Consider the following 24059-nt stretch of genomic DNA (forward strand, 5'->3'; position numbering starts at 1 on the left):
GTTCGTTTAACAACGATAATAATTGGAAGTGTGTACGTAGCTTTACACACTTTCCAGCACAGTAATATTATGATACATTTGTTACATTTTTCTTTTATCCACTTGGAGACAAATGTAACAAATGTATCATATTACTGTGCTGGAAAGTGTGTTACAGAGTAAGAGATACCTCTAGTGCAGGGCATCTTCTCAATGATTGCAGCTGTGTCTGCAATCATTGAGAAGAGTGTGCGAACCCCGGGGCACTACAGGTTAATTAACCTGTAGTGCCCCAGGGATCGTAGTGAAACTGCAGAGTTCATCTGCAGTTCAGTTCCCACGGTCACATGATGACCCACATGGTCAAATAGTGAGATATTCGACCGACACTAGTTGTCACACCATATATGTAACCCAATTGTAAACAACATTGCTATCTGGCAAGTAAGAATCCTTTACTGCAGAAAAGTAATTCCAAAAGTGTAAAAATGATCAAAGTTCATCCTGTAAGATTTAAACACTAGATAATCAAATCTAATACTGGTATCTAATCTATTTGTATTGAAACCTGTAGAGATCAATCAATTATTGAGGTTTTTTCAAAATCCCTGAAGATAATAATGTCACCAAAAAAGTATAATCCTTTACAACTCAGTTTTATAGTGGGTAGCATCTATTATAATAACTGGCATCATAACTACATGCATTAACAATAGGTTTCTGTCCCGAGTGAATCTGAAAAATAAATTTAATTATGATTCTTTTTACGGGGAATGGGGGGGGGGGGGGGGGACAGAAAAACAGAGGGAAAGAACATGCAGCCATTTACTACAGGCTATACCAGGTCCCTGCCTTCCCCACAGAAGGCTGCCTAAAGTAAGGAGACAGTACCTGATTCTTATTTCCACAACCTGTTCTCCACACAGTTCTCGGGCTCTCTATGGAGAAGTGCTTTTGGGATCTCTTCAATACGGAAGCCCCCAAATATCTCACTCAGAGGGCTGAAACTAAAAACTTAGACCAAGGCGTGGGCCAATCCTTAAATGTATTGAAAAAATTGAGGACATCTTTCCTTCTCATTAGATATAAAACATTTTCATATGGAAACAAAGAGATTTTGCTTAACATTCAATCTAACAGGCCTATATTAGACAAAGAAGCCTAAGACTTTTTTTAAAACTATAATTTAAGAAAAAAATCCTCTTCTCTAGTTGTAGCCTTCAGAGTTAAATTTCAATGGTAACCTTTTTGCACAGACTATCAATAATAATAACCATTTTCTTCTATGGAAAACTGCATATTACTGCATGCTCTTCCCAAGTGTTCTTGTTTCTTCTTATTGTTTTACTTTGCCAGGGAATGCAACGTGAAACCAAATGAATTGCTGCATCTCTAGGAAGTAAAACAATTAATATAGCAAAAGCTCTATGATAATTCCTGATAATAATAATCCTGATAAGTCCTGATTTTTGAGTTTACCTGTCAATATAAACTCTGCGGGCTCCACGCATAGGCTGCTGTTCAAAAGACATGAATGATGCGGCTACTAAAATTCGCGGCATCACTTGCATCTATAAAATGCGGGGCGGCAGAGAGGCCGCTGGTCTAGAGACACGAGTGATGCCGGGAATTGTAGTAGCAGCATCACTCATGTTTATAGAACAGCAGCTTAATATGAATTGCAGATGGCCCGCTGTTACTATGGATTGCAGTAGCAGCGAGCCAGCTGCAATTCATAATAAGAATTCTTTTTGGGGCCAAAAAAATGGATGTGCCGGGTCAGATTCGGCCAGTGGGCCAGAGTTTGACACCCCTGACTTAAAGCATGAGTTCAGCGGTACATTTTGCTCCTAAAGTGTTAAATAAGCCTAGAAAATATGGACACCCTCATAAGAAAAAAGTAGCATTATTATTCATTCATCCAGGGAAGAGATCCCATACATGACGTACCTGAGTGTCCATTCTATAGATATGATGCATGAGTCAAATTTAGTTACATTGTAGTGTATGACTCATTGATACAACATCCGTGTTATTTGTGTAGTGTGTGTGTGTCAGTGGGGGAGATCCCTTAGTACAAATACAGATACTTTATATTGTGGTTCTTTATAGAGAATGTGTATGTGCATTATACATTTAGATTTATAATCAAAAATGTTTGTAATTCATGCAATTTCTATAAAACCAGTAAATATAGGTACATTTTCAGATAGTCGTATTTACCAAATCTTTTTCAAACAAGTTAGGGATCTTTAGAGGCTAAGCTTAAAGTATCAGTCAGATAGAACATTTATGATGCAGTTTATACCATTCTCCATTCAATGCCGAGTAAGACAAATATAGCATCAGCTACTCAAAATATTGTCCACTTTGACGCCAAGATGTACATATTTTTAGTACATAGTGTCACCCATGCAACCTTCAAATCCTGTCCAGCTACCAGCTTACAGCCAGATGGTATTGTCTCTTGACCTATAGTACACTATGTCTACTGTAGCTTAACGAATGACACAACCACAAATAGTCATTTGCTACTGATTTAGACTAAAGGTGTTGACAGAAGATGTACCTGTAAAATACCTCAAGAGGCTTAATATGACTTCCAGAATTCTATGTCTACTGCTATTTCAGTCCATATTGAGCAGTCAGATTGAAGGGAAGAACAGATATATATAAACTGATACAAGTGAGTAAACAGTGTGGTTGTACATAAACTGTTTTTTTATACCTTGAAGGTAAGTTTATTCTGCTAATATTTTCCTACCCTGGTTCTGTTTTTCGCTATCATCATCATGTTAACAAGACCTTTCCATGTTCATTACATTACATTACAACAAAATGATCATTACTGTGTGCCTGTACTTCTGACTACCACCCATATGTCATGTTAAGCTTTCATGATTAAAAGGATGGAAAGCCAATAGTAAAGGAGGTTGGGTAGGAACAGTTAAGATAAGAAGAAAAGCTGGATGTCCATCAGCTGAAAAATATGGTGGTCTGTATTTGACTTGGCTGAAGTTTTTATTACACACTGTGAGGAGCTTATGGTGTGCCGCTAATGCCTGTGCGCGTCACAATGTAGCATTACGGCTGGGTCTACACTGTTTCTTTAAACTTTTATAAACTCCCATACCATTTTTGAATGAGTTTATGTGAGTTTATACAAGCATTTAAAAGTAAGCCTAAAAACTTCTTTGCTTTTATTGAAAAGTTTGTAAAAGCTTATATTGCTTTTATGAAAGTTTGTAAGAGTTTCTAGGCTTTTAAAGCAGGCATTTAAAACTCTTAAAATCTCCTGTATACTCCTCTATTTGTTTTCAATAGAAGCATTTTTTAAAAGCTTATAAACTGTACATGCATGCTAAAGCTCCTATTGATTTCAATGGAAGCGTTTATATGAGTTTACAAGCAAATAAAAATTTTAAACGATGCAAGGAGCATTATCTATAACGCTCAAAAACGTACCTTAAGAAAACATCTTGGTGTAGATTAGCCCATTGGAATGCACAGGATTTTCAAACATGGGCTTTTAAACGCTCAAGTTAAACGCTAGGGAAACAGTCTGTGTAGACTAAGCCTTAGGAATACAGTACAACACATACATTCACTTTTAACACTTTTGCACAAGTTGAACATATATAATATATATAGAAGTAATTTTGTTCAGCAGACATTGTTGGGTATACTTTGAGTAAAGATCAGGGGCTATGCTATTTGAAAGAACAGTCGAAAAAAATGATTTTTTTGTTTTAGCATTTTCACTATTACTTATAAAAACCTTGAATGTAGAAATCTATGTATCCAGATGTATCACCAAAGTAACACCCTATATCTGTGTTAGGGTGAATGATGAAAAATATGTTAAAGAAAAAAATTGGATTCTCATCAAATACAAAGTGTTGGAGAATCATAAAAGAACGAATCAGCAGTTCTCCAGATGTGATCATCCCTAACAATAATGCATACAGTGAAAACTTTCTCATTAAAAAGCAGCAATACAACAACCAGGAAACACTGAAGTTTATTTCTGTAAGTAGAAGTTTGTTAGGTAGAGTGAAACAAAGGGCCACAAAGCCCCAGTCTGAAAAAGAATGATGTATGTTATAGTTACATAGTAAGTTAGGCTGAAAAAAGACATAAGTCCATCAAGTTCAGCCACTAGGGAAATAAACATATCCCAGATATAAAACCCTATAAGACATAGTTGGTCCAGAGGAAGGCTAAAAAATGCCTGGTACAATTTACTTCAACGGGAAAAAAATTCCTTCCTGATTCCATGAGGCAATCGGATATTCCCTGGATCAACAGTCACTGTTATTTTTACATTAAATCCTTAATACCCAGTTATATTCTGTGCTTCTATGAAAACATCTAGCTTTTTCTTAAAGCAATCTATAGTAGTTGCTGAAACTACTTCCTGAGGGAGCCGATTCCACATTTTCACAGACCTTAAAGTTAAGAATCCCTTTCCTATGTCATGTTAAAGAAAACTACAAATGCTAAAATGTAAAATATGTGGAAGCAAACATAAAAAATTATGGGAAAAAATAGCCCAGTGACACAAAGGTTTAATAAAAAATAAAATCCAGGCAAATCTTTTAAACTGCAATTGTTCCATTTCTCCTGAATGCATGTGTCCAATCTGTGGAAAAATATCAATTGTACCTATTAGATTGTAAGCTCTTCGGGGAAGGGTCCTCTCCTGTGTCGCTGTCTGTCATTCGCAACCCTATATTAAAGTGGACCCAAACTCAAAAGGTTTACTTTACATAAAAGGGTAGAAAACTCCTTTATTTTAAATGAAAAAGACAGAATGGGAGTACAAATGTTCCCTGGATTCCTACGTCACGCATCGCGGGAGGCTCTTGGATGCTCCTTTTGCGCATCTCAGGCATGCGCAGAAGCCCAGAAAATTGTCGGTTTTACGCATGCACATTGAGATGGGCAGTCTTTTTCCCCATATACAGCACCCGATCTTGCACCTGCACAGGTGACGCAGGAACAAGAACCTGGAAGATGTCGACGCCCGGCGTTTCCACTGCACCGGGCTAAAGACGAATACAGGGATGACGAGCCGCGATGGAAGAAAGGACTAAAGGTGTTTTTTTGTTTTGAGTTTAGTTCTGCTTTAATGTACGGCGCTGTGTAATATGCTGGTGCTATATAAATCCTGTTTAATATTATTTATAATGCCGCATGTTTCCCTGATTTCTCAGGTCATAAGGGTCTCATCAAATAGATGCAAAATGATTGGAGAATCATAACAGAACTGATCAGCTTTTCTCAGATACGATCACTCCTAACAATCATGCATACAGTGAAAACTTTCTCATTAAAAAGCAGCAATACAACAACCAGGAAACATTGAAGTTTATTTGTATAACTAAAAGTTTGTTAGGTAGAGTGAAACAAAGGGCCACAAAGCCCCGGTTTGTCCATGAAATCTAAAACTGTTTTCCTGCTGGTCAAATATTTAGATTCTAGAAGAAAAAGTTTAGTAAGCTCTGTCACTTCCTTGCTGTTAGCCCAAAATGAGCTGCGTTTCTCCACACAAAACACATTTTAAGCGCTCTAAACAAAGTGACAAAATTATTCTTCGACGCGCCTCATTATGATGTAACCATTTCCTAAAGCGCAAGTCGCCATATTGCTTAATGGCAGACCTGAAACTCATCCGTTCATTGTTCTGCTATGGATGCTTAACATTTCAAACTAAAAAAATATACGTTGTATTCGGCTGTTAATCTACAATATTGCAATTATAATGATAATAATAATAATTAAAAAAAACTTGCCTTCATGTAAGATGGCGGATCCCGTTTCTCTAAGTGATGTGACGTCATCAGGCTGAGCCGAAGGAAGCTGAGGAGTAGATGAGACAAAACCCAGGCTCTGTAAGCAATGAATAGCCGTCTGCAGGAGATCCGAGCCAGGCAGAAGCTTCGTAGGAAGTTACTGGCCCAGCAGGTAATATGTGGTGGGGTACTGAGCACCCTAAGGATATGGAAGGTGTTTGGTACGTGTGTGGGTATGGGCTGAGATTGTTCTGCATAGAAGTCTGTGTGTAAATATAACAAGGAGCTATACTCATGGAGGGCTTTCAGAGTAAACATGGAGTCAGAGAAGAGGCTGCTGTGGTGTGGCCTCTATAAAGACTGGTAGTCGGAGTCTTGGAGCAAGCATGCAGCAAGTGAAGTCAATTTCTTACCAGGGTGAAGAAGCCAGACACCTAACAAGAAAATGTCAGCAGTCTCAGTCTGTGTGCCATCTGCTTCCTGGGTGTTACACTGATGTCTAGATTTCTGTACCAAAAGCGGTACACTGTTTTTCATGAATTTTTTTTTTTAAATTGTAGATCTGTAACTTACAGAAATATGTCCGAACAAGGGTCTAGTAGATATCATGAATATAAAAAATGTTTGACAATCATGTAAAAAACTTTGTATTGGACTCAATACAGCTTTTTTGTATTGAGTTCAATGCAAAGGAACTTCCCGCCCCGCCTCCCGCCTGCACCGACGCATGCAGCGACGTCACCGGGAAACCCCGGTGATCGTCACTGCACTCGCCGGATGAAGAAAGAAGACGTGTCCGGAGAAGCTTCTGGGAGAAGGTGAGTATTTTTTTTTTTCGATCGACGCTGGACAGAATGGATCATCGCAGCGGGGACCAGGTAAGTGTTAGAGATTTAGACAGTGAGAAAAGTTCGGGTTTATCGATTTTTGCAGAATCGATATAAACGAACCAAGGTCGGGTTTACCATACAGGTGGTTAAAATGTTCCCAGCTCAGGGTCACTTCTATGGTCTGTAAGAGAAGATTAGACACAGAGTCTGTAAGAGAAGAACAGACCACATTTCTCCATCTCTGTGCTGGTCTCAGGATGTATTGCTGGGTAGACGCCTCACCCCCCTCTGTGCTTCCCTTCGCTGCCTTCTATGTCCTATGCTGGCAGTGAGAACAAATACACCCAGCAGCGGAGGGGCATTCAATTGAAGGATAAAAAAACCTGCAGCACCAACACGCTGGGTCTAAAGATGGAGAATGCCTTTGTTTGTTGCTGTAAGATTATGTAAAGCCAGAACCATTGCCATGTTTTACTTTGCCTTTAGGAGAGATTGATCAGTAAAATAAAACTCCTCCTGAATAGTTATCACCAGTGTCTTTAGAAGATTTCTCCTCTCTTCCTGTTCGTCTATCCTGCGTTTGTAATGCGTTTTCCCGTGTTTTTAACACATTTACATTTCAAGTGCTTAGAAATGTGGGAAATCAATGATGGCGTTTTCACCCTTTTTTGAGCATTTTGCAGCGCTATTCCAATGTTTTAATTTTTTAAACGTTGCAAGCAGCGTTATAGATAACGCTCATAAACCTGCCTCAAAAAACCGTCCTTGTGTAGATTAGCCCATTAGCCTACAGTAAATAGTGAAGCGGCACAGGAGCTCTGGTAGATCCTAACGCCCCCTGGGAGATCCGGCCGGCAACCCGCAGCTCCGGAGCATTAGGCCCAATCGGCTAGGTAGTGTTTGGTCAGAACGAACTACTGGCTAGGCCGTATCTGGCCGACCCCTGGTGTAGACGAAGCCTAAGAGTTGGTTTGGAAAATATTGTAGCACACTGTAACATTTTATAAACAACGTATATAAGAAAACATTTATTAAAGTTGCGGGGTGGGTGGGATAAAACATACGAACTTGTGTCTAAAAAACCATGGTTTAGGGAATTTACCTTTGCTACTGGTTTCAAATATATAAGTATGTTGTTCAGGTCAAATACATTTATGAAATGTACAATAGTTTTCTTTTGTTTATTGATTACAGCTGGGAGCAGAAAGTGCAGATAATATTGGAGCTGTACTAAACAGCAGAGATGAACAAAGAGAAATTGCAGAAACCAGAGAACTGTGCCGGTAATTAGATCTCATCTATACTATGGTTGAAAACACCTCACCTTTTGCTCTTCATATATATATGTGTAAATTAAATTGGCTTTATTGGCATTATGAATGCTGCAGCCAGACCCATCCATCCTTCCCACTATTTTTCTTCTGTTGCTTCTCTTTGTAGTTCCCTTCATTGGCTTCCATTTCACCTGAGAATCAAATTCAAGCTTCTGTGCTTTGGCTTTAAATCCCTCTATAGCTCTTGTCCCACTTACATTTCTGGACTGATAGAAAATACTCCCCTAGCCGCTCTCTCCTCTTCTCCAATGACCTACTACTGACTTCCTCATTCATAACCTCATCACACACACGGCTCCAAGACTTTTCTAGAGCTGCCCCAACTCTTTGTAATGGTCTTCCTTGTCCTATTCCGCTTGCCCCTAATTGCTGCTCATTTAGAGGAGCACTCGAAACACATTTTTTTTTTTTCAAACTTGCCTTCCCTATCTTTTTCTGTCTTTTGAAACCATCACTACTTCTCAAAACTCCATAAACTCCCTCCTGATGTATGTTACTTCCCCCACCTTCTAGATTGTAAGCTCTTTGGGCAACGTCCTCTCCTCCTCCTGTGTCACTGTCTGTAACTGTCTGTCATTTGCAACCCCTATGTAATGTACAGCACTGCCTAGTATATTGGCGCTATATGAATCCTGTTTAATAATATTAATACAATACTTTCCCTTTATTGAGAGACAGCTAAAGATGTACATTTTCTGTTATATTAGACTGCAGATAAGTCAAAAGAAAAATCTAATATAATGCTACTTTTTCTGCCTAAATACTGATTTAGTTGTAGTGATGTACAAATAGTAGGAACCAAATAATCCAATTGAAAAGCTAGCTGGGACATTTAAAAATCAAAGTGACATTATCTTCCAATGACAGTAAAAGAAATCTCAGTAAAGATAGGTGCCAGGGTAATTTTGTACATTTTGTTTATATTTTTAGTGCTGCATATGATACTTCAGGACCAAACCTGAAGCGGAAGCCTCCAGAGGAAGGGAAAGCTGATGAAGAAGTTGTTGAAGAGAGCAAGGTAAGCATCCTGGGTATTTTTTCTTACATTGTAAATATTTTCTGTCCATAGTATGTAGAATTACTGTTATTACTGCAATGTCGCTTACCTAAACTACAACACTTGTAGTCTGCAAGTAAAGACAACCATTGTTAACAGCTGACAAAAACTTTTTTTGTAGTTTCTGCACTTTACAATTTTTTGGGATTGAAGATGACTGGGGAACAGGCTTGGTAAGGCTGCTGTCAAAAAGAAACCTCAAAGGATACACAGGGTTATTCCTGTAGGTAGTAAGTTAGATGCAGAATGGGTCCCTTAGCTATTCCTGTCACTGATTAATACTTCATTTCAATCCGTACATGATTGGTATTATTACTACACTTTATTTATATAGCGCCAACATATTACACAGCGCTGTACAAAGTCCATAGTCATGTCACTAGCTGTCCCTCAAAGGAGCTCACAATCTAATGTCCCTACCATAATCCTGTCATTAACACAGTCTAAGGTCAATTTTGGGGGAAGCCAATTAAACTAACTGCATGGTTTTTTTTGGAATGTGGGGGGAAACCGGAATACCTGGGGGAAACCCACGCGAACACAGGGAGAACCTGCAAACTCCATGCAAATAGTGTCCCCGCCAAGATTCAAACCTGGGACCTAGCGCTGCAAAGTCTAGAGTGCTAACCTTTTGAGCCATCATGATTTGTTTCCTTGTTATGTGTAAATGAAGACTAGTGATAATAAAACATTAGAAAGGGCACTAGATATTACACATTATGCCTGTCTTCTGATAATGCTAGTTTCCAGACTGGTAAATCTGCCCCCTTGGCTTTAAAACTTTGAGTCCCTGTGAATCAGATGTCCTAATCATAATAAATATTGAGCCTGTGACTTAAAGTATTTCAGACATCAACATAACATCCAGACAGTTAGCAGTCTCAGGAGAAGAAAGTAATTGTTGTGTTCTGTGTCTTTATCAGCACGCTTCCTTTAAATAAATGTCAGATTCACCTACTTAATGCAATGACCTTTGTTTGGTTGCTTAAACATTATATTCGATCCCTTGGGCTGCATACCTTTGGACAAAAGTCTGCACCATTAAATGGTCTTGTAATTCACAAATTGTACACTGCTTGTTACTGTAGAGGATGCAGTAACCTGCAAGAAAAGAATTATTTCTCATGTAGACTTTGGGAAGAAAATGTATGTATGTGTCAAAACAATAAATGTCTTCTTGAAAGCCTTTTTATGCTAGCACCAATACATTGCACATTACTATAAAATAAACCTACAAAATGGGGATAGATGAGCTCACATAAGGGGAACACATGAGCAGGTTGAACAGGAAAGATGTGGATTGGAACTTTTGGTTCAGGGGAATACTGTACAGGAAACATATAGATTAGAGCCTAATACCATAGAGAGAAGATTATGTGCTGTATGGCTTTGCAAAATGTGTACAGCAGACTCTTGTACAACAAATTGACACCTGTTTAGGCAGTTGTCTATAATCTATACATGACCTAGGTGCTCTGTGCTTTTTAAATATTGTCTGCTACTACTGTGACTATTGACAGGAGAGTTCCATTTTCTGCAGGCATATGGTTTAGAACATCAGTATCTGGATCACTTTTACACTTTTTAAATATCACATTGAACAAGATCTTTTTTCCTTTTTTGGGTTTCCTAAAATGTTTCTTGCCATCAGAGAGAAACTAATTTTTCTGTGTAGTGAGTACTCTGTATGCAAAAATAAATATGAATATTTTCAGGGTTTTCAATTATTAGTGTTTATGTGCCAGGAAATGTCATGGGCATCATTGAATGCTGTGACAACGGATTTTGACTGTTTTATGTCTGAAAGTGCAAATTACTAAAAAAAAGTTAAGTATAAACACATTATCATCTTTATTTGGGTTTGTGCTTGTCCTATGTATCCATAAGCACATGCAGAGGTTTGGTATTGGTGGATGAATGGTGGCTATCCTATATAGTGACCCCATGTGCATTTAGTTCTTAGATCTGGTACAAATGTTTCTCTAGGTTTCATGATACAAATCTTATGTGAAGTGCAGTTATGTTCAGCATCTGGTCACAATTCTTCTTACTATTGTTCTCATTTGTGGGATTTAAATGGTTGTAGCATTTTTTACATTAGATCTGAACCAGATAGCGTGAGATGCATCTTTATAATGTTCAATACACATTTTTAGAGATTTGCCCCAAATATATGCATTTGCTGCTTGTGAAGTTTACATATTAACTAAAGAGTATCTCTATTCAGAAAAATTCATTTTTAGAAAGTCATTGCTGGAACAGATGTCCCAGTTTTAAATATTTTCTCTTACCTTTCACCTTCTTACTTTGGCATCTGTAACATTTTGGGTTTCCCATCATTTTTTTGTCTTCTGGTCTCCAAGACTAATGGATCGGGTAAATCTTACCAAATTCAGCTGTAAAAACTTGACCAGTTTACTATTAATTTTCTTCTCGAAACAAAAGAATGTTAGCTGGAGGTACAAACTCATAATAATAAAGTCTATATAGTATTAAGGAATAATTGCTTTCTTTCCTTATACCAGGATGCTGTTGAACCACAAAAGGAGGAAGAACACCTACCTTATAAAGAAGAAGTTTACAAAGACTCCAGCACTTTCTTAAAGGTATTATTTACAATTCTCATTTACTCTGATTGTATATTTTACAGGTAATATTTTACTACATTCTGCAGATCTTTGTTACTAAGCATATTCTTCATTTTACTTTCATTATGTTGTTTGAGTGAAAACTGGAAACTGATGGAAGCAGTTTTTTCATTGTCCTCATTAGCCTAATAATGACCATTTTGAAAATCCTTTCACAAATTTTCAACTTTATGTAAACCTGAAGAGGGGGTAGTTCTCAGCATCTAGTGCTTGGGTAATAAATCTCCAGGCTGCTTTGTTGTGCAGTTACCAACTAGCTGCTATGGTCACTACCATAGCCCATCTGACTTTATGGTCAATACTCTTGGTTAAAAACTGTGCTCATTCGTGCCAGACCCATATTAGTATGCAGAACATGGTAATAGGTAATTTATTTTTGGTGTATTTAGAGAACCCTTATTGCAAACTCGGGCAGAACAACCTTTTCTCTTTTCTTTCAAAAGTTGCTGTGTCTCACCAGCAATGTTTAAAAACTTTTTAATGAGGGAACCCTGCAAATAACTTTAAGGTCTTAGGGAACCTATACTATAATAACTATATTCACAACTCAGTTTACATTAGTGTGGAGGCCAGTAGGAAGAATTTCTCTTACATTGCTGGCCTCTGTGAAGAATGTCATCCTTACAGAAAAAAATCATTGGTGTTAAAAAAAAAAAAAAACTGACCTTTGAAGCAGCTATTGCTAGAGAAACCCTGGAATACCTTTGCACATTGGCACAATACATGCCATTGGTCAGCACAGCGAACCTAAAGCATACCTAAACTCAACAGGGTGCAGCACCTTTTTTTTTTGTCTTGATTGCCTAGGTGATCAAGACTGAATGGGAGTTCAGAGCCTCCCGGGATACCTATATCATGCATCCCTGAAAGGTCTGGGTGCTCCTTCTGAACATGCCCTGATTTCGGACATGCGCAAAGGGGTCATTTTTTTTATAAAGGGAAAGAGATGCCGATCTCACGCAGACGCAGTGAGATCGACTTTTTCTTTGCTCTTCATAGCGGGCTTTGTCACCTGATCTTGCACCTGTGCAGTGCAAAATCGGGTGACATGCCAAGAAGACTGAGGAAGAAGACAAAAGTGAAGAATGAAGATGGCGGAGCTCAGAAAAGCGCTGGGACAAAGAGGAATTCAAGGACTACGTTTTTCTAGTTGCCTGACCACATGTTTATACTTGTTCCAGATCATAAAAAATGTATGCCAGTTGCAGCCTTCATATTTTTCTGGGTGCAATAAGGATTATTCATTTTACTGCCTCCAGCATATAAGGGTTATTCTCATTCCCATTACTCATGGTAGTTATAGCGTCTGGAAGTTTGTGTAGACTTGCAAGTTTTTTTGCAATCAATCTTTGCAATGTTTGTATTTTGCGTGGCTGTAATACCACCTAATCAAATGGACACTTTTCATTTTACTTTCCTTAAAGAATACCTGCCACAAAATTTAAAAAACAAGTAAATAAAAAGTTCACATGTAAAAAAGTAATGGCTGTGCCATATGTTTTGAGGTGTGATATGGTAAGTATCTATTTATTTGTCACAACCTCATCTTTAATGTGGCAGCCTCCATCTACTGTGTAATGATGCAGAGAGCAGTTCTAACATCATGTCAGTACTGCTTGCTGCAGAACAAATGTAGAGAAAGGGGACTCTGTTATATCACATGACCAGCCAGGAGATTACAGAAAAGGCAAGTATATTAAACAGAACAAAATTACATATACATTTGGGAGATCAGCAGTGGAGTGGAAGGACTAATGTGGGAAGCATTCACTCTAGGTTGGACTCTACAAGATTTTTGTGTGTCCGTTGTCTAATTCTTCTTAAAAATTTATGAAAAAAATTGGGCCCTAATCATAATCTTTCCTGCAAGAGATATAGAGGCTGTCATTACTCCAGTCTGTAAATGCTAGTTGCCTGGTTTGGATTCTGATTTAGCAAAGCCGACAGATAATCAGCATTTTTAGCAGCGCTACAGCCCCTCTCAGGAAAGATTTGTTTTTGTTCTCTCTGAGTTTTATTCTCCAGATACTTGTGATGTGCGATAACTGGGTACAAGTTACACAAAACATTAGCTTGCAAGAAACAGAATTGCTTGTGGGGAAATAGCTGTCACATATTGTGATGAAGGGGCATTCAGACTGATGGCATAAAATCAAAGGTTCACGCTAATGTGGAAAGGTTACTAATATATTCCATCGAATGGTTTCACGTTTCACAAATGGAAAAGTCAATTAGCCTACTGGCTTGTCTGAAGCCATTATTTTACTTTAGACATGTAATCAGGAACGGAACCAAATACAATAATCTTTTCCAGAATGTCTTGTGGAATTCTTACCAGCAATTATTCTTGTGACATCTGGTTTTACCAGATCAGTACTAGATGGAAAGATACAAGTCTTGGTAAAGCTTTGTGATGCATGCTTGCAACAAAAACATTGAAGTTTATAGAACCTTTTATACAGTAATAGCTTGGCAATTGTTGTAAATTACTTTTTCTGCAGTAAAAACAGATTTAAATAGAAGGTGACAAATCTGTTTGATGAAGATAGCTTGAAACAAGCATTTCTTAAACATAGAAGCAATATAATTGAATATCAATTTCTTTTAAAGTAGAGCTTCAGTCAGATATTAAAAATTGCATTTTAGATCAGGTATTTACTAAACGGGAAAGAAAAGAACTAGTCCTTGTAAATGTTCTACTACTCCTACAGGCCCAAGAGTCTAACGCTACATAATACAATCGTGATTGTCTCTGCTAATAAAAATCGTCATTTAAAAATTTGCTGTGGTGCCTTCTGCTTGCCCTTCTTGGTCCAAAAAAAAGGGACTGGGCTGTATATACAATGATTGTTCTATTCTAGTGTTCCTGGAAACAATTACAAAAGATTGTTTCCAGCAACATAAATCTGATGTGTGCATAGTTTACCATACAGGCAAGAATGAGGAACACAGCAATGACCTTTTTTAATATGATTTATCTCCTTCATTGTATTATCAGTAGGATTGGGTAGGATGGCTGTCTAAGGCTACCTACACATGTGCTATTGTTCTCGCCTGATAATTGGCTCAGGGCCAATATCGGACGATAATCTTACGTGGGTACAGCGCTCTTCGTCTGTCGTATGAACGACCGCCCTGGCAGATCCATGTACGACGAAGGATCCTAATGGAAGTGAAGGGGAATAGAGCACAGCGGGGTGCCGCTACATTGTTCTCCCCCTCCCCTCTCAATAGAGTAGAACGGTGGCTCTATGTACAGCACTCGTTCATGCATCGTGCTGTCATTAGTCGTTGGAAGGGATCATGAAAGATTCTTTCCATTGACAATGCACGTGTGTACATAGCCTTGTCCCAGTGCATACAGCAAGGCCTTAGTACCCATCTGTATATTAGCCATGTACTTGGTCTTCTTGCTGACAGTCTGTTGAGACCAAAGAAAAGGCTTTTGGCCTGATTTATTCAAGTGTTCCAAGGCTGGAGAGGATACACTTTCATACCTGAAGCTGGGTGATCTAGCAAACCTGGAATAGATATATATTTGTTCAGTATTCAAAACATTTGCTAGCAAATAACTTCCAGGTTTTCTGTATCACCCAACTTCACTGATGAAAGTGTATCCTCTCCAGTCTTGCAGAGCTTTTATAAATCAGGCTCTTTAAGTCTAAAAGAGGTAAAGAATAAATAGAAAAGTCCCTAAACAAGGACCTTTATTGCCGGATCACTAGGCATTCATTTGCATGGAAGATTTAAAAAAAAAAAAAAAAAATTGAAACAACTTTAGAAAATGTATAAGCATATTAAAATTCATAAGAGATTTTAAGGATTGTGCTTGGATTTACTTTAATACAGTAATGAAAATACACACTGTGCCTCCTCGTTAATTATTTTTCTAGAAATACATAACCTGATGATAGATTATTTTGGCTTTGGTTGCTTACATTTATTAGTTTTTATGTTCTGATCTGTTTTGGGGGGTTTTTTTCCGCCGAAGTTTGTTGAAAGTTTATTGTGGGTAAAATCGATTTTTTTTATTTTTTTTTTTTTTTTTTAAATAAACAGCCTAGCGGGGAGGGTATTGCAAGCTGATTTGTGTTGTACAACTAATGATTATTTCTCTGCTTTCAGGGAACTCAAAGCCTGAATCCACACAACGATTATTGCCAGCATTTTGTCGACACAGGGCACAGACCGCAGAACTTTATTCGAGATGTTGGTAAGTTCCTCTTTAGGATTTGTCTGGGGGAAGTAGAAGAAGAATCTGAAATATGCAGTGTTAATGGTCCTTTTGGAAGTTTACTTTTCTATATACGAGTGTAGGATAGTATATTGTGGTAATGTGTTTTCATCACAGCTATTTAGACCTAGGAAGCACATCATGTATATGTATTAGTGGAGTGCTAAAGGATAAGCTCCATAATAATTTCCTGTCTGGAAGCAGCTAGGCACATGTGGGATTGGTTTATATAAACAGCTATCTTAGATTTCATACATGATTACTTGCACATGTATTGCTGTCATTGTTTACAGGAACCTGTTAACACCTCTTCTTCCCTCTGTTTAGGATTAGCAGACCGATTTGAGGAATATCCAAAGCTGAGAGAGCTGATCAGACTGAAAGATGAGTTAATAAGTAAATCTAATACTCCTCCAATGTAAGTGTCTCATAATAACATCTTACTGTCTCCTGGCTTGTACTTCTTATTCATTCATATTGCCATTGTTATTAGTCATCTTTTTGAAGCACATGTTGCAGGAACAAGGTGATGAATGGGGACTGCAATGTAATTTCAATTATGTATCAAGTAAAGATGACACTTTTTACAGAGTGTTTTTGTGGAAAGCTTTTCAGCTCAATTGCTCTTGTGGGCATCACATAGTACTTTATAATAGGGGAAAAATACATGACCACTGTCATGCTGGTGTGCTGACCCTGAAGTACCTCTGGCCATTAGAGGAACTTCTAGCGCTGAAGTTTTATGTCTCAGCAGCCCCTAAATTATGTACACATAACGGCCAGTGCAACAATAATCATAGGTCATACTCGCCATTAGGGAATACATGTTATTATTCAGTACAGAGATTGTTTTTGGTGGCCGTGTACTAAGAATGACCACTCACCTTTTAGTATTTCACATGTTTGTGCTTTTAATGAGATTTCCAATTGTATTTGTGCATCATTTTATCTCATTTTTAATATAGACAATACAGTCCTTGGCTGCGCCCTAGTGACAGCCTGCTATCATTGCTGGAGCCACTGATATTTTCCCCTAGATAGTCATTATTACAAATCATTAACACAACTGTGGAAGATTTGGAAATCCTCAAGGGATGACCGTGACATTGATGTTGTACATTTAAACACACTACTGCAAAAGAATACAGAAAAAACGCCAGTACTATTTTCAAATTACATTTCCTCTTGTTCAAAATGTTTTCTATGTCATATGACCTCATCGCTTCTCTGTTTGTAGCTCTTTTTCATGTAGCTGTGCAGGGGACACATGGTAGGACATGTCTGCTACATGAATGGACAGTGTGTTCACACAGCAGGGAATTGTGTGTGCAGCACATGGACACAAACTGACCACACCAGCACAGATCGGATATCCTGCTTGATGTGAATTAGTTAGGAACCTAGGGAAGTGGTAGGATCTCTGGATAATTGTCACAAAGTATCCTAAAAAGGCAAATTCCCCAGCATGCTATATTTGAATCCTCGCTGCAGCATTTAGTTACTACAATTACTACTGTACCATTACAATCCCATAATAAATTCAAGGTTTCAATTTGGTAATTAACATTGATATTTATTATTTTCATCATGCAGGTAGTGCTCAAGGTCTTTTTCACATGTTTATTGAGCTGATTTTATTTAGCATAAAGCACTGTGGAATGAATTTAACATTTTATATATGTTGTTAACAGGGAGTAAAGAGTCTCTTTAGACACCTCACCTGCTTTTCTGGCTGTAGGGGAGCTGATAGTATGCAGATTAGTCATTCTGATATCTTACATAGTCTCTGTGTCACCTCGTTGGGTTGACGGACAGCAGCTCAGTGAAGCCGATAAGAGACAAGAACTTGACATATACACAAAGCATCTGCTAACCTATAAGCTACACAAAAAACTGTGCAGGCTATACAGTAAGTGTCAAGGATACAAGCTTATAGTATTTACACATGTGTTCTGTTCATGTCTAATAGGGTGCTGAAGTTGTATTTGATAAAATCTCAGACCTGTGCTGTTAGAGGTTATCTGTTACACTGTCTTATGACACATGGATGAGACCTGAGCACACAACGGGACATATGCCAATAATCTTTATGGGTTCCCCGGTAATATGTATTTCTGTGTAGATAGGTCTCAGTGAGTGTTTTCCTTCCATTTTACATAGGGTTAGAGCCTGGCAAAGGCTTTTTTTTTTCTTTATAATGTTCCATAGTTGTAATATTGCAGTTTTAGTTTGATTATATTGTGTTTTTTAGGTATTTGCAAGCAGATCTTGAAACTTTTGATCTACGAGAGCTGAAGAACGAGTTTGATGTCATCCTCCTAGAGCCCCCTCTAGAGGAATATTTCAGGGAGACCGGCATTGCTGCCAATGAGAAATGGTGGACATGGGAAGATGTAAGCAAACATTCACAAAGTGCATTTTAATTCACACCATTAATGTAAATTTGCATTATTTAGTAGGTGCTTTTATGTGCTTAACTGGACATAATATGTACTCTGAGCTTAAGACAATGATCATTCATTATATTCTTTAGTCTGAAAATCACTTTGTGGGAGGGTACATTGTGGGAATAAAGTGTATTTTTATTTTTTAGTTTTATTCTTTTCCCACTTTTTCCAAAATTAATTTTGCTTTGGGCTTAATTACATAGGGAACTATATTGCGTATCTCACTCCCATCTACTGACATAAACTTTAATGTGTAAAACAGTGCCCTCTCGTGGTGGAAGGCAACAGGTACTCCTATCTACTGTACATTCTTTAAAAGCACATATTGGGAATATGTGTTTTATTATATTTATTAATATACTGTAAACATAGCCTTTCATTTTATTTGCTGTTGTGTTTACGTCTGGGGCTACAAAATCTTTCATTAATATTACATTTAAAAACCAAATGTAAATATTGAAAGTCTGCTATGGTCCTGTAGTTTTCTCAGAATGCTCCAGGAGTCACTGGCCGGGCATCCACAATATGTGGATTTACTTGTGGAAACTTTAATGTGTATCTTCCCCTGAGATTTCTGCTTTGACCAGAGGTTAATCTGGGCAGCCACCTGTTTTACAGAAGAGATTGACTTCGACCTTTACCATTTTCTGCAACTCTAAAGGAATCCATTCCATCAATAGACTTAATTGAATTCTCTTCCTCTACCAGCCATTTCATAATTAGCTGGCTGTACTTTTATTGCTGCATCTATGGGAATGTGGTTGCTACATACATTTTTACAAGACATAGCATCCTATTCCTTTGTTTTGTTAGAGAGTACGTGCAATGCAGAGTTTAGATGCAGTTCAACATATAGTAAAATTCTAACGTAATGGGGTTCTGTGAAGTACAGATAGCTTACTGGAGGCAGTGAGGTTGCCATGCAGGTATTGCTTCCTCAAACCCAGAAGTTGCGCCTGCAGTCCAGACGCTACTAGCCAATAGAGCTGCATTAGGTAGTCGAGTATAACCTGCTGTCTTATCGTGATGAACTGATAATTTACCAATACCATAGCCTATGGTGCGACACCTTGCCAGCCACTGGGAACCACTGTTCCCAAGTCTTGTCTGAACTAAGCCTTATGAGCCGCCTTTAGACTGTGTTCATTACTGATGTTTGCCCCATCACATCAAGGCCTTATTTACCATTCTGCTTACACTCTAATTATTTCATCGCACAGAAAACCTTTAGCTAGCTAGAAGGCGGTGACCCCAGGGAATATTGCTAATCCAAGGAATGGCAAATGACATTTTCTGAACTGGACATGTTTACATTGTGTATTTACTACTAGGATACTGCTTGTAGCAAAAATTTCATTAGTTGGAGGAATTCTCCTAAAAGGTCAGGATTCACAGAATTTCTGTGTCCATTATGAATAGAATCACCCCCTGGGTTCATCTGTCTTCTCAGGGACTTTAGTGGTGAGTATACTGCAAAAGCTCTATAAAGAAGCTATGTGTAGTACTTATATATAGGTCTTTGTAGAAATGAAAGAATCAAAATGATAAAAATTTAACTAAAACATCAAACTCATAAATAAAATAAAAGCATAAATAAAATAATAATAATAAAATATAAAAATACCAAAAATAAATGTAAACTCCTTACCCCCCACACACGCGCATAAAACCTATGCATAGCAGCCACACATGTATGTTAGCAGATATTAGCTATATTCAATTTACATTAATTAATGAATTAATTTCTCATTTTAATGTTATAGTCCATCTACCTAGGTCTTTTCACCACCATCCTGGAGAAATTTAGTAACCTGCTAGGTAAATTAGGTTTTGGACTTCTCACCAGGAGCACTAGCTGTTTATTCAGGTCAGGTCATCCAGTAGGTAATTTTTAGATCATTGTCACATTGACCCTGATGGATCTCAGCTGTCCGGTCACTGAATATGTGAACTTCTGTATTCAAACCTGATTGTGTTTGCCCCATGTAGAAAAAAAATGCCAAAATATTCTATTTATTCATTATGTGTCTTTTTTTTGTTCTATCCAGCCTATATTTGTCCTGACCTTTACCTTTACAACCTGAATGTAGGGGTGTACAGTAAACACCTATTAGGTGATCATCTACACGCATTTTATGCTTTTGTAATATGTGAGAGTAAATTACAACTCCAGTATATCTTTCCATTACTCATATATTGTATATAATACACATCTGGTGCATATTAAAAGCTTTAGATGCATACTTTTGATGCAAGACCCTGTGATTTGAGTGCGTAAGCTCTTGGATTTTACTCCAACATTGAACTGTCAAACCCCTTTCATAGATGTGAATTATTCCGCAGTGTTCACAAATCATCCACTGAAGCCGTGTTTCTTTTTCAGATAATGAAGTTAGATATAGAAAGTGTTGCCGGCCAGAGGGCCTTTCTTTTCCTGTGGTGTGGCTCTGGAGAAGGTCTGGATTTCGGTAGAATGGTAAGCATTAGCGGTGTAATCCCCAATATATAGCTGCAGCTGGAGGCTGCTTCCTGCCTCACTCGTCTTGGTATGCAGAAGTAATATGATGGGGGAGGCAAGCCATTGACATTAGTAGGTCACAGCAGGAGCGGTGTGAGTGGTGTGATCTCTGTGTTTTGTAGTGTGGAGGTGGTGTGTCCTGGGCAGGTGTTTCATAAGACTGTCTGGATGCACCAAATCATATGGAACCCATTTAACATGCTGCATGGAATTTACAGCTGCATTATTTTCTTGATGGAATGGAACACTTTGTTATTAAACTTTGTATGGATTGTCACAGCTCATTTCTGTAATAACCGTTTTGTGAGCACACGTACACGTTTGTACGTTATGCTAATTCAGGCTTTTTATTATCAGAGATTATTTTAAGTTTTTGTCATTTAAAGCAGTTGTCCTCAACCTCTCCGACAGCATGGCCCAGTAACATATTGGCACCGGTCTGCGGCCCGGGGGTATACATATGTGTCCCTCCAGGTTATCTAATGCTGCTTTACACATAAATCTGAATACGTACTTTATGAGGTACAAATATTCTTGAATTTTCCAAGGGCTTGTGATTATTTCTACACCAGTTCCCTTTACTTTTGCTTTTATTTTAATTTCCTTTAAACAGCTAGCATAAAATTATTTTTAAAAGCTAAGAGTTCTTGTCAGATTAGAAAACAGAAGGGTTTTATTGATAGCGCTGTCCTATAATGTTTTATGAACTGTTACTAACAAAAATCCTGGCTGTATCTAAAGTGAGCCACGGCTTATTGAAACCACAAGGTTATTTACCATAAAATGTTTAATACAAGAGATCGGTTAGCACCTTAGGATGAGTCTCAGGATGATAAACTTTATAGTACTATGTCATTGTCATTGTGCAGTGCATTATATCAATTATTATGGCTTCTAATCACGTTTAGCTTTGGTGTACCTGCTTGAAGCCAAAAGTGAAACTCTGGACTGCTCTTTTTTACCAATCAAGAACATAAACATTAAATTAGGTTATTAAATACTAAAAAAAAGTTTTTTTTTGGCTGTCCACTTTTAAGAATGCATGATCAGGCAGGTGATTATTGCAGAAAAGTAAGGGGTGATGTCCCCATTGCAAAAACACCTCCTAGCTGCCTGATCAATCTGGCTATAAAGACTGCATTCACAGCATTGGCTTTGTTTGCCAGTATACCCGGCAATCCCAGCTTCCCCTGCACGTGACAAGAATAAATGACCCACAGGCATGTGGGAGTTACATCATCCTGGCATGGCCAATCCTGATGGTCAAAGATCGTGTTCAGGAAGTAAAGAAAGGGGAGATGGCGGCACCCGTTTATTTTTTGTGTTTAGGTCTCCCACCTTTCATCATGAAATAAAGGACTCACTGTATTATATGTAATAGCAGTGTCTCGGTAACATTAAAATGACTATGTTTTGCTATGAGAATGTTTAATTTAATGGGTGATTCATGTAGTCATTTTTAAGTCGGCAATACACTTAGAAGGATATTGGGTTATCTGACCTTGGCAGGTGTGAGTGAAGGAGAGCCACATACACCACAATCGCTGACCTAATTTTAGGGCAACTAGCTCATCTCTGTTCTGAAATCCTGACCTTTCATTACAGTTCCCTACACTGCCTGCTTTGTGATTGAAGTCTGTTTTTAATAACAGTCTTCAGTTACTCTGAAATATTGTGGATTTAGTCTGTTGTGATGGGCTTGATAGCAGTTGAAGCTTTACAATATTGTGTTTGCTGTCCAACTCCTGAGATTGCCAGTGATATCCATATGTTTCATTTTATTAAATGCTATCTTTGTTCCTTTCAGTGTTTTCGCAAGTGGGGATTCAGGAGGTCTGAAGACATTTGTTGGATAAAGACCAATAAAGATAATCCAGGCAAGACCAAGACCCTGGACCCCAAGGCAATCTTCCAAAGGACGAAGGTATAATGTTGCTGTTTGTCACTAGAACTCAAAAGTAAAGTCCAGATTTTTATAAGGTTTGTATTGCTTTCTATGTCCCTGATGGGGAGGCTTCCTTCACCTCCTGCTTATTTGATGTCATGGTCATAGTGTTATTGGAGAGAGGGTGAATCTGTCTAATGAGGACACAGCAACAAAAATGATTCTACTGATCCCCAGAATAACCTAAAATTTCAATGGTTTAGCTGGAGAGGGCTTTAAGTTACACTCCAGCATTGCTTTCAAGGTATACGGACTCATTTTCTGTACTGACATTCAGGAAAGATACTTTTAGTCCACAGGATTTTGTTAGTAATCACCATGTGGCTCCCAAAATGACCGGGCTAAAAGTGCAAAAAAAATAAAAATAAATGACTCCTGCTTAGAGTATGCATCACTGTATAAGCCAAAAATGCATACATTTTCTCCCAAAGGAGCAGCACAAAACTGCAAACACAATGGCTGATAAGTTCCGATTATGTTACTAGCAGGAAGACTAATTCTGTCCAACACGTTATCTAACAACCTTTTTAGTACTGAATTTGCCTTTATTGCTTCTCATTAGAATCTGCAACAAATCAGAGCCTGCTGTTATCTGGCCCTTTGCCTCTCTAATATAACTGACCCTGGCCCACCTTGAATTCAGTTCTTTTATTCAAAGTCTCCCAGTATCACGTGTGGGTGTTTACTTGGACAGTCTGTATGCAAATACAGTCTGTTTAGGAAAGTCTGCTAATGTTGGCTGACATCCACCCATCAAGGCATTGTGATATTTGATAACTTCCTAAAAGCCTGTGCATTGCTTGCATTAGGGCTGGGGGCCCTTCAGAGGATCACTGAGGTTAGGTGCCCTCCAACCAGCCCTGAGAAGAGGCCCTGACCACCACACTATTGTACTGTGAGCTGATAATAACTATAGAAGTAATTATGGAAAAGTTTGAGAAAGCTATGAAATATAAGTTTAGCATGTTGATGAAGGGGGGGGGCACAGATGAAAGTAAAAATCTATAAGAAAATATACCGCTTTGAAATATATACCATATTTTTCGGCGTATAAGACGCACGGGGGGAAAAGTGGGTGCGTCCTATACGGCGAATGCAGGTTTAAAAAATAATTAAAACCGGTAACATACTTACCCGATACCGCGATCCTGCGTGCTTCTCGTCTTCTCTCCTCTCCTCCTGGCTGCAGTGCGTGTCTCCGCCTTCCTGCAGACCCAGCGAGGAGAAGCCTGCACACGCGATCCCGGAAGCAAGCTGGGAGAGCAAGCGTGC

General features: G+C 38.3%; 1 protein-coding gene across 1 annotated transcript in view; it reads left to right on the plus strand.

Annotated features, from left to right (window-relative positions):
• The first annotated feature begins 5789 nt into the window (after positions 1-5789).
• METTL14 (methyltransferase 14, N6-adenosine-methyltransferase non-catalytic subunit) overlaps positions 5790-24059 on the plus strand; it is a 20720-nt gene continuing 2450 nt past the window's right edge. The window contains exons 1-9 of the mRNA XM_072405770.1: positions 5790-5946; positions 7799-7887; positions 8869-8956; positions 11521-11601; positions 15769-15856; positions 16205-16295; positions 18129-18270; positions 20708-20800; positions 22650-22766. Of these exons, the coding sequence (XP_072261871.1) occupies positions 5881-5946; positions 7799-7887; positions 8869-8956; positions 11521-11601; positions 15769-15856; positions 16205-16295; positions 18129-18270; positions 20708-20800; positions 22650-22766 (855 nt within the window). The 5' untranslated portion in view covers positions 5790-5880. The remainder of the gene's footprint in view (positions 5947-7798; positions 7888-8868; positions 8957-11520; positions 11602-15768; positions 15857-16204; positions 16296-18128; positions 18271-20707; positions 20801-22649; positions 22767-24059) is intronic.

Source organism: Pyxicephalus adspersus, chromosome 3 (assembly GCF_032062135.1).
Source record: "Pyxicephalus adspersus chromosome 3, UCB_Pads_2.0, whole genome shotgun sequence".
NCBI classification, from domain to species: domain Eukaryota; kingdom Metazoa; phylum Chordata; class Amphibia; order Anura; family Pyxicephalidae; genus Pyxicephalus; species Pyxicephalus adspersus.